The sequence below is a fragment of the Eublepharis macularius genome, chromosome 1 (assembly GCF_028583425.1).
Source record: "Eublepharis macularius isolate TG4126 chromosome 1, MPM_Emac_v1.0, whole genome shotgun sequence".
Classification (NCBI taxonomy): domain Eukaryota; kingdom Metazoa; phylum Chordata; class Lepidosauria; order Squamata; family Eublepharidae; genus Eublepharis; species Eublepharis macularius.
The window spans coordinates 65,135,276-65,146,751 of NC_072790.1; the positions used below are offsets into that span (position 1 = coordinate 65,135,276).

Sequence of the window (11,476 nt, forward strand, 5' to 3'; positions counted from 1 at the left end):
AGAGTGAAATATCACCAGGATCATTGGGTTAGATCCAAATGAACCCTACTGGTACTGGTACCAGTACAAGAAAGGAGTTCCTGATTTCTGCTGACTCATCTTTCCAGCTACAGCCCTTGACACTGCATTGCAGTACTTGCTGCACTGAATCCTGTTCTTGATTCTTGGGAGTATCTTTCTAGAGCACGAGGTCTGTCACAGAGGAGAGAAAAGAGAAAGCCCATTTTTGAAGACCAGAACTCCACTTGGAGCTGTTTTGGAGTCTACTTTATCCTACCACTTCTTTTACCAATTCTTTTACCTGTCAGTTGTGACAAAACTTGGAAAGGCTATGTTGTGGAATATTTCAGTTGTTATAAATATTGTAATTGATTGCTTCCCTTTCCCCTTTCTAGATTTTGGACCTGGTGAAGGGCGTGCATTACCAGCTGGCCTGTCAGAAATACTTTGAACTGACACACAACGTGAGTACATGTTTTCATTTTTTTAATCAGACATTTATCAGTCTCTGTTTCCAGAAAGACTGTAGCAGTGCTGACAAACAATTACTGGTGGTCCCCGGCCCCAGGGAGGCTCGATTGGCCTCGACCAGAGCAAGACCTTCTCGGTCCTGCCTCCAACCTGATGGACTCCTCTGTCTGTGGACACTCAGGCCTGCCAAGACCTTCTGTCTTTTCGGCGGGCCTGTAAGACAGTGATGTTCCGCCAGGCATCTGGTTGAAGCTGTTCCGTGCTATCTGGCAAGCCTCCCTACCAGTCTCCTGATTGGGAGGGGGCTGTGATATCTTCCTGGCTCCCCTTATGAATCATCCTAATTCAAACGTTGCCCCTTCCTTCCCTTCCTTCCCTCCTTGTGTACTATTGACAGGGGTGAATGCTAAAGATGAGGGCTGCCACCTTGGGGATTGCAAGCTGTACATTTTATGTGTATTATGATTACCTGATTTATTGTGATTTTATATTATATTTATATCTGATTTAACCTGCCCTGAGCCCATTTGTGAGGAGGGCAGGCTAAAAATTGAATTTAAATAATAATAATAAAACTTCAGGGACAGTTTACATCCAATATGGACTGCTATCCATCATGGATTGCAATTTGTTATTAATTATACTCAGTTAACAGGTATGAGCCAAGGTCAGTCTTAGGTTCTGTGTACAAACTGACATTCCATATGTGTTTAAAACATTATGCATAATTGGCAAATGTGTCACAAGGCAATATTAGGTTGTAGCAAATTTTTATGAAGGTGTGGTCCTAAAGTGATATAATATCTACACATGGGAATTCACAATTTTTAAAAACTCCACCAAAAATCTTAAAAGCAGATAAAGCTTCAAGTTGTCTTTGGATAACAATACACCAAATTTAATCTTTTTTTTTTGCTTTTAAACTTTACTTTCAGAGATGGTTGGATTTTGTATACTTTAGCAATTTTATGTTACAGTTTCACTTACTGTTTGAATAGGATGACTTCTCCCCCTTGTGGAAAAAGAATGCATCTGCTCACATTGGATATATAGTCAGCCAAATGTTGGCCTTGCATTTATTTAACACATGATAATTCTGACATGACTGTCTGTGGGCCAAGAGTCATGGGTGGCTACTCCCATTGGAACCTACTCATGTGACTCTTTGTGTACCTTGTGACTTGCACACCTTATAAGGCAGGACAGTATCAGAGTGTAACATAGCTATGCTGCAACCATGCCATCTCCATCGGCATTTTTAACTTGAGAGGCGAGGGAGAGGAACAGATCACCAATGCCTCAATAACATTTGCAGTGCTAGAATGTAAGAAGTTATTTATTCTGTACATCTCTTTGAACATTATGGTGCTTGGTTGTTGTGGGTTTTCCGGGCTGTATAGCCGTGGCCTTGGCATTGTAGTTCCTGACGTTTCGCCAGCAGCTGTGGCTGGCATCTTCAGAGGTGTAGCACCAAAAGACAGAGATCTCTCAGTGTCACAGTGCTTGCTAATTATGATGCTTGCTAGTGCATACTGAATTTCCCTTTTAATTTGTTTATGATCATTAAATTTTAAAGCAGGGTAATAGCCCCTGGTATGTATGTTGAATGACAGCACAGCAGCCCATTTTTCTTGGCATAGCAGCTCCCTTACTTCACCCCTGATGTAGCATGTAGTTGAGCCAGCTGCAGCACAGCTCTGGGACTTCCTTTTTGTCTGGAGTGGTACTGTCATCAACTGGAGCTTCTTTTGACCCTGTAAGTACCAGCAGTGCTGTACTGTGCAGCTGTGGAGCATGGCAGCTGATTGCTTAGATTGTGAGGTAGCGTAGGAGGCTGGCAGCTGCAAGTGCTGAGCTGCTGCCTCTGAGAATAACAGAACCTATTGCTCAGGTGGGGCCACCTCTGTGGCCTGCACAACCCTGCAACGTATTCACTGGTAGGTGTTTCATTTAGCACTTCGGTCTAAAAAGTCACCTGATGTCTTTAAGTAGCATTTTGCCTAACATACTGGCTGATTAGTTTAATTTTTTTAAGCATATGATATATTAAGCATATATCATACATATAATATGGAATTGTGTGTTGACCTTCAATCTTTTAATTTCCTTTTAGTGTGCCAAGCAGCTTAGTCTATTGAGTAACTTGCAGGTCTGAAGTACTAAAAAAGCCCCTTGTTTCAGACAATAATTGGGAATGAAACTGTGATGCTCAGATACGGCGTGGATAGTAGGTGAGTAGGTAGACCCCACCTCACCGACATTCAAGCCTTTCACACCTTTTATCACCTAGGCAAGTAAACACTGGGAATCCCCTGCCACATGCCACCTATCCAGCCTCCACTACAGGCAGAGAGGCCTGACCCAAATCCTCACAGGGTCCCCTCTCTCCTCTTCCAGAGGCTCCACCAGACAGGCAGCCAGTTCCCTATATTTACCTCGCCTCACCCAGCTACAGCCTAGGGCTATTGGGGAAAAGGGAACCCAGAAGTTACTTTCCCTTAATATCCACTACACCATTTCATTCACTAGGCCCATTAGTTGTGACCAGAGCATGTGTGTGTGTGTTTTATTTCCCCTCAGCTAACAACTCTGGGCCAGTCAGGATTAAACAAAACAAAAATAAACTTTATTTACAAGAAGGAACATAGGAGTGAATGAATTTTAAAGTTATAACATACTGGGATTAAACAGGAAAAGTTTCAAAATAAAAGAACAGATTAACAGCCATCTGACTTTCTGCTGCCTCTCGTAGCAGTGGCTCAAACCCTCCCCCCTCTGTCTCTCAAATGTCCTAATTTCCCTTCAATGAACTCTAACTCTGATAGGCCCAGCATTCCACCCACTCCTATTGGCTGTCTCAGGAGAGGCAAAGTTGGAGCCAGTCCTATCCATCACATATCAATAGTTAAGATCCTTTTTTAGGATCTCCAGAATCTTAATATACCTGAAATTGATCATTAATTTAGCCTGGTTAATTAAAAATACTTACTCCAATTTCATGTGCTGGTAAACATCACTGCTAAATAGCAGGAAGATGTACCTGTTTAATCTTAAGTTAATTAAGATGCTTTGTGTACAAGGCTTGAGTTTTCTCATAATTAACACTCTTGTAATAATATTTGCCCAATGCAGCTACTAATCAACACATCCCAGTCTGCATATGGGATAAAGTCACCATTTCATTAACATAGAATAATATATGCTCATTCTTTTTGCCAACAGAACCATAGGAGGCAGAAAACATATAGACTTCTTACGTTTATGTAAATGACATCATGGAAGAATTTAAAGAGAAATTGTTTGTCTGTGAGCTATCTGCTTCATGCCCCCTTTGATCAGTGGTCTGATGAAGGGGCTGGGAGCTTGGAGAACAAATTGTGTCTGACACACTTTCTGCTCCAAGTTTAGCTCCTCATCATGTGGCTGGGTGAGGGAGGCTTTCTTATAAGATGCACTCAGTACTCAAAGCTACTCCCAACAGTTTGGTGCTAACAATCTCGCAATGCAGTGTTGCAAAATCTTAACTTTGGTATTTGGGATTTTTCTGCTGACTTGCCATTAGAACATGTAGACAAGATCTGCAGTATGGTCACTGCAAAATTCTCCCCATTATTTGAGTCGTTCTTTAAACAAAAGAAAGCACCATCATTTTTCTTTGTGTTTAAATCAGAGGCTTTTTTTAAAACAAAAGGAGTTTGAGTTTCTCTTTTAAACTCACTCTAGCTTCTGAACTCCCAAATCTAGCATCAGCCGCCAATTTTGTGAGTGAACACTGTAATCACAAGTATATGGCCTGCTACTGTGGGTATGGATCTGTGGAATGGAGTGTTAAACCAATACTGGCATTACATGAGGAAATTACAGTGCAATCAGTGGGCTTAGTGATTTCAATGGGCTTAGAATGGAAGAACTCTTGGGTTCTAAAACCTCACATGGAAAAACTTCATTAGAATAATGCAGTAGCAACCTACTTTCTTTTGAGGTGTCTGTAGGGATGCATTCATGTCTCAAGCTATATTTTTCTTCCACTCTGTACATAAGGGTAGAGAGCTCTTCTGCCTCAGCTCAGACAGTATTCTATTCAGAAATGGGTTATGAAGCATCATGGTCTCCCTGGTATTTAGAGGACCCCCCCCAACTATTTTACTCAACTTCAGGGTTATGGCCTCTTGCAGTGCGAGCTTTACCTGGTAGACTGGATTACTTCCTCTCTCAGGATTTACTTTGTGTCACCCTCCAAGTTCTCTCCCCTGCCCCTCACATTGGAAGACCAGTTTACAGAATGAAAGACAAAGCCTTAAAGTAATTGTTCTGTGTGGATGAAATATCTTCATTCAGCAATCAACCAAAATTTTTTAAAACATAGGCAGCCTATGGTAGGTTCCCAGGAAAATTCATTTTGAGAGTTAGACATTTAGAACAGTTTTTAACTATGTCCTAAAAACTTGGGTGTACATGTGCATATACATATATGCACGCTGCTTGTCCTCCTTCAGAATGTTATCACAGAGGAAGCTGATATTATCATAGCAACCTGTTTGAATTGTGATACGCTGCAGTGTTTAATAAGCTCTTGAGACCATTAGGTTGTAAGCAGTGCAATCAGGGTGGTTGCCATCAAAATGGGCAGTGTTGAGTATCCCTTGTCAAAAGAAAAATTGCCACTTTAATGTAGTTGTGCAAAGGCCAATGTTTTTGGCATTATTGTTTGTTCTTTCAGATGTTTTTTCCTTTATTGAAAAATACACATCTTGATTATAAAGGAGCAGGTTAGCCTGGTTTTTTCAATTTCTTTGTGATCAAACCTCAATTGAGCAACTCTCTGAAAGAGCAAATGCATTGTAGTGTATCTAAAAAAAGATCCATATGGCTTTTTTGTGTGTGTAAAACCAGCTTGCCTTATTATCACTTGTCATTTTGGACCTTCTTGATTAAACTTCTAAGATCACATAGGTTCAACGTTATTACTCCAACTCCTTTTTAAAAACAACACAATAGAGCTCAAAGTCAATACCAGGCTTTGTAAAGTATGTTGTGTTCAAAATTCTTTGAAGAAAGCTTTCAGATGTAGTACATGAAATACAAAGGAGATGAAATAAGGAGACTTGTTTATGTAAAATCCACCGGCCTTTGCCCTGTGTCAGGCAGGATTACAAGCTTAGCTGGTGTTACAGGGCATGTGGTTTTTAGTTTTTCTTGCATGTTAAATATTAAAGCTTTTACTTGTGACTGATCTAGTTGGGGAAACGTCTGTTTCTGTCTAAATGCTAAAATCACAGTTTTTCCTTCAAAATTTATAAAACTAGCAATATTATTTATTTATTTTGTTAAATTTATAACCTGTTTTCCCCACATGCAGGCTCAGAGTAGGTAACAACAGACAAAATCAACCATTAAAACCATTAAAAAAATAAAATATTGATCAGAGTAGGGCTTTTTTTCTAGGAAAAGAGGTGGTGGAACTGAGTGGGTTGCCCTCGGAGAAAATGGTCACATGGCTGGTGGCCCCGCCCTCTGATCTCCAGACAAAGGGGAGTTTAGATTGCTCTCTGTAGACGGCAATCTAAACTCCCCTCTGTCTGGAGATCAGGGGGCAGGGCCACCAGCCGTGTGACCATTTTCAAGAGGTTCCGGAACTTGCATTCCTGCTGAAAAAAAGCCCTGGATCAGAGACAATATAGATAAAATATATTTTTTAATCCTGAAAAGGGAATCCTGCTCTAATGTGTGGTCTTATACGCTTAGTGTTTGCTAACAGAGCATTAATGTTGGATGTAAATGTTTACAATTTTTCAAAAAAACTTTATTCTATTGCAGAAACAGTAATTAATATTTTGTCTAAAATAACTAGAGCTTGGTACCAAATAGGACTGATGAATGGTTATGTGACCTGTTATTAAAACAGATTGCAAACTTTGGCCTAGGTGCAGTAGGCAAGGGTTTGATAGTAGCATGTTTTGGAGATTATGACAGCTTCCTATGGTCTATCTTTGACAGAGATTCTTACTTTTGATTGATAAAGCCACCAGTGTGATAATCATCTTCCAATATAGAACTGTTCAGATTTGGTCTATCTCAAGATTACTTGAATGGGAATGGGGGAAGGCAATCTAGCACTGTAAAAACAACCTTAAGTTTAAACTCCAAAGAAGCCAATTATGCATGCGTAAAGGGGTTGAACACAGAATCTGGGATTTCTTTTCAGGATTGCTGATACTGCTGAAGAAGCATGATGTTTTTAAAATGGAACAGTTGTTTGTTGTTCACAGCAGCAAAATTCTTGTCTTATATACACTTTAGTGTCTTAACGACTCTTTTGGGCCATGGCCTATGTGGGCTTGATTTGAAGGGCATGTTCTGTTTGTGCAATACAGGATGTCAGCCATTTTTACTGCATTCCCCCCCCAACCCCGCCCATCATATCAAAAGCTATTTCCAAGGCTCTCCTGACTCTAAAAATGGCTTTGGGTGCCTTGCAAGACTGCAACAAGAAGAATCTGTGTGTGGGAAAGATTTGAGTTTTGAATCCAAGCCAAAGTATTTACCACTTTTGATTGTCGGTGATGTAGAGATGGGCATGAACCGAAATACGAACCAAAGTTCGTGACGAACCGGGCCGGTTTGTGGTTCGCGAACTGGCGATTCCTCTGAGCCCATTTCTGATGAACCACCACAAACTTTAGACTGGTTCATTTGGTTCGTTTTTTGGTTCGTTACTGCAGACAGCCTGGCACCAATCAATCAGTTTCCTAGGCAACAGGGGCTGGACTTCCTGCACACCTTCTGCTGTCCTGGAAGTGGCCTTCTGCTGGCCCGGAAGTGACGATTTGCTGACCTGGATGTGACATTGTCACGAACCAAATGAACTGATTTGTGAACTGGGACAAGTTCGTGAAAGTTTGTGGTTTGTGAAATACGGTTCAGTTTTTTTCTGGTTCATGCCCCTCATTAACTGAAACATGTTTTGACTCTTAGGGGCTTTAATTAAATAAGCTTTCAAGGATCTGCTGTAGTGTTCAGCTAGACTACCCTCTGAAAGGTGACAGTTGCAACTTGAGCAAAATGAAAAATTAGTGCATGTTTTGACTTCAGAAACCGTAACATGCAGTAACACAACAAACTTTTACTTTGTTTTTCCTTTCCTGCACAGGTTGATGATATTGGGTGGTCTTTAAACCATCCTAATCAGTATTTTATAGAGAGTCAACAGCTACTTAGTGGCATCAAAGAAATCAAGAAAGAACAAAGGCAACCCGAAAACTCTCAGCCAAAACAAAGCAGCCAGAAAAGTATAAACACAGCCGCCACTGCCACCACCACCACCACCACCACCACCTGCTCCTCTTTAAATACCATGGAAGAAATGGAGCTGGAGGGACTGGACGATTGCTTTACTGAAGATTAAGGAGCACATTTTCCTATTTCTGTCCTTTGAAGTTGATTTCTTCTGAGATTGAGGCGCTAGCATTGAGGTGAACAGTGTGGGGTGGGGTGGGGATCTCTTGCATTAAAGGGACATATGTTTAGTATAAAAAAGAAAAGGACCTTGTGATTACACCCAGCCAAATAACTGTTGCTTCTGTTATGAAAGGAAAGCACCTTGAATGGCATGGGAACTGCAAAGAAGCTTGCAATGTTGGTTTATGTGGCAGTATGTCACATTTTTAGTTTTGGGCAATCATTTGTTCTAGCCTTCATATCCTGTGCTCATTATTCTTCCTCTCAACTGTGCTTTTAAAAAATAAATCAGATTCTGAAATATAAATAGTGTGTAGTTGCTTGTACCCTAGGCGATACCTTCTAGATATATTCATAACAGTTTATTTATTGCACTTAGAAGCATGTAGAAGTTTTCTTCTGTGATTCAGATTACGACGATGAATATTTGAAAAACAGCCTATGATATCATGAAATAGGGTTCCAGACTAGGATCTTGGAGGTTCAAGTCTCCACTCTGCCATAAAAGCTCGCTAAGTGACCTTGGGCCAGTCACTCTCAAGCCTAACCTACCTCACATGAGGATAAAATGGAAGAGTGGAGAATGATGTAAGTTGCTTTAGGTCCCCCATTGGGGTTGAAAACCAAGGTATAAATATTTAAATAAGTAAGTAAAATAAATTAATGTTTAAGTGTATGTACTAGTCAGAGCTAGCAAAATTACTGTTGCCTGGTTTTACAATATCCCTGATCTTCAATATGAGGAAAACATCAAACAGATCCAAGAACTTCTCAGAATGTTTACTTGAAAAGCAATGGAGTTACCCCACTGTTGGAAGTAAGAATGCTTTGGAGAAGGCTGCATAATTATAGAAAATTACATCTATTTTAGAGATGTGTTTTCCATCTCCAAGGACTGCATTCACTACGCATTCTTATTTCAAGACTGATCTGCTTTGTTCCTATTACATTAGATTGCCACATGAACTGAATGAAATTACTTTGAGGAAAGCAAGAATAGAATTCAAATAACAGTTACTTTGGAAGGAAGTATTAAGAGCAAGCTAGTTCCATAGTTAATGAGAAAATCTTTTATGGTTGGAAGTTCTTGTCTCTGACAACATTAAAAATCTTTCCCTTTGTCTGCCATTGGTATATGGTTCCAATAGCTTTGCATCCTTTAATAACATGCTGCACCAATTAATTATATTATAAGCTCAACTGCTTTGTAATATAACGTTTTCTCTCGTTACTTCTTCAGTGGACCAACTCAAGTAATGCTTCAATGAATCAGGATATCTATTAAGAGTGCACTTTCCATCTAGACACTGAAATGGCTATCTTGTTGTTTTTTATGGAGCTATAGAAAACAATTTATTTGCTGTTAATAATTCATGTCATTTTAAATATTTGTTTGCAAGCAGTGACTTTTGAATGGGATGATCTATAAAGCTTTAATGGAAATGAGCCTTTTATCAATTACCTGGAAATCACAGAAGTATATAATCTTTCAGATCTTCGACTGTGTCTCCGCATCATAGATAACGCATTTTGTGTTTGTGTTCTTGTTGTTTGATGGAACTAATTGTTCCAGAGAAAATTCAAAGGGAATAGAATAAATAAGAGGCCAAGAACCTAATAGCTGCCACTGCCACAATGAAATACTGTTTGCCCATATATGCAGCTAAGAAGCCTGATCTCGCATGCAAGCATTTCTTGAGTAAAGCCTTTCCCTGGCTGTATACAGTCCTTTGTTGCTGCTACTATTAAATCCAGATTTTCATGTTGTCCAACTTCTTAAAGAACTGTGTCATTGTTGGTGTCATATATGTCTGTCTACATATCTGCCATGAGTATTTTTCTGTATTCTGTGCTCTGTAGTGATCCTCTGAGAGTATATGAAGTTGCATATCAATGGCCTGTTTGGCTAGGAGTTTCTTATCTTACAGGTGCCTAATGTGGTGTCTACTTTAGTTTTCGCAGCCGCTTGAGAATGTGTTCTTGAATGCTAGCTTGAGTCTGGGAACTAAAAATGACTTCATTTTTGCTTCTCTTCTCCAGTTCTTCTTTCCTCCTATCTCAAAACCCCTTCTCCCCCTTCCTGGCTGTTTTGCACCAGAATCTTAACTGTCCATATCCTACAGGTGCGAACTTGCCCTATAACTAACCCCTCCAAACCTTTACACATCACTTCTGCCAAAACCCTTGTCTGTGTATGCTTATACTGATGGGTCTCTACAAAGGAGAGGGCAGGCAGGTGGGCACTGCCTCCTCCTCCGCTCTGGATCCCAGCCAGGTGAAGGCAGGGGGTGGGCATTGCCACTAGTTCCACTACTGATCCCAGCTGAGTGAAGGGGGGGTGAGTATTACTACTTGCTCCACATCTGATCCTGGCTGGGTGAAGGCGGGGGGGGGCAAGCATTGCTACCTGTTCTGCGCCTGATTCTGACAGGTTGAAAGGGGAGCGAGCATTGCCACCTACTTCACTCCTAATAATATGAGTAACTTTAACTCATACACTGGAATGTGTGCGGTGGAGTGATATGGGGATTTAAATGCCAGAACCTGAGAGTTGGAGGGGTGGCATTTCTTACCTGGAAATGCTGAAGGTTAGGATTTTGGCATCAGTTCTATCCAATGGAAAATTTTCATTTAAAATGTTGGGTTTGATCCAAGCTGTCGAAAAAAGTGAATTCACAGAAGCTAATCTTTTATGAGTGGGGGACCTTTCATAATGAGATATACCATGGAACACAAGATAGCTGCGATAAAGAGGGGGAAATCAGACAAAATCATACACATCCCTCAATCTTGCAGAAGCAGAGTTTCATTTATAAAGGGAGCCGGTGTTATTGGTCTGATATTTTTCAATGGATAAAATTGAAAGATTATTGAGGGTGGGTGCATGGTGAGTAGGTCCTGAAACTGCTTTAACAATATCATTGATGTAAAGATTAAATTAACAAGGGGTTGGGATGGGATTTTTTTTTAGTTTTTTTTATTTTAATTACTAACAATACAAAAGGAAGGAAGGGGGCAGAGGGAAGGAGAGAAAAAAAACAGCACATAACAACACAGACACTACATCTACAAATAATGCTTTCCCTTCATACTGCCATTGTTTAAAATCAAAACTTTGTAAATTACTGTTAGATTGGTAGACCTTGCAAAATACAGATTATAATCAAGATTAGGTCTTCCTCCCCCCCCCCCCCCGGGCCTCGGACGCAGTTCTCTCTGAACAGCTGCAGTCGCCATGCTCATTCCCTCCTCCCCTCCCCCTTCAAACTTGGAATCCTTTTCCTCTTGTTTAGCATCTTGCTGGAACTCTTGATGCTGACCCTCAAAGTCCCTTAGCTGATCTTCTGATGTTATCTTGTAAGCTTGGTCTTTGTAACTAAACCAAATACCTTCCGGAAATAACCATTTGAACTTTATTCCACGTTTCCTCAGAAGAGCTGCAAACCCTTTGTATTTAAATCTTCTTTTCCGAGCTAAGAATGGAACGTCCTTCAATATCTTAACCTTATTATCCAGAAAGTCCAGATCCGCATTGTATGAATTATAT

At 40.3% G+C, this 11,476-nt stretch overlaps 1 protein-coding gene across 1 annotated transcript in view; it reads left to right on the top strand.

The window, feature by feature from the left end:
• Positions 1-8,435, top strand: part of PRIM2 (DNA primase subunit 2) — a 102,721-nt gene extending 94,286 nt beyond the window's left edge. Inside the window, exons 13-14 of the mRNA XM_054985219.1 lie at positions 396-464; positions 7,622-8,435. Coding sequence (XP_054841194.1) covers positions 396-464; positions 7,622-7,876 — 324 coding nt within the window. The 3' untranslated portion in view covers positions 7,877-8,435. The remainder of the gene's footprint in view (positions 1-395; positions 465-7,621) is intronic.
• Positions 8,436-11,476: the final 3,041 nt, after the last annotated feature.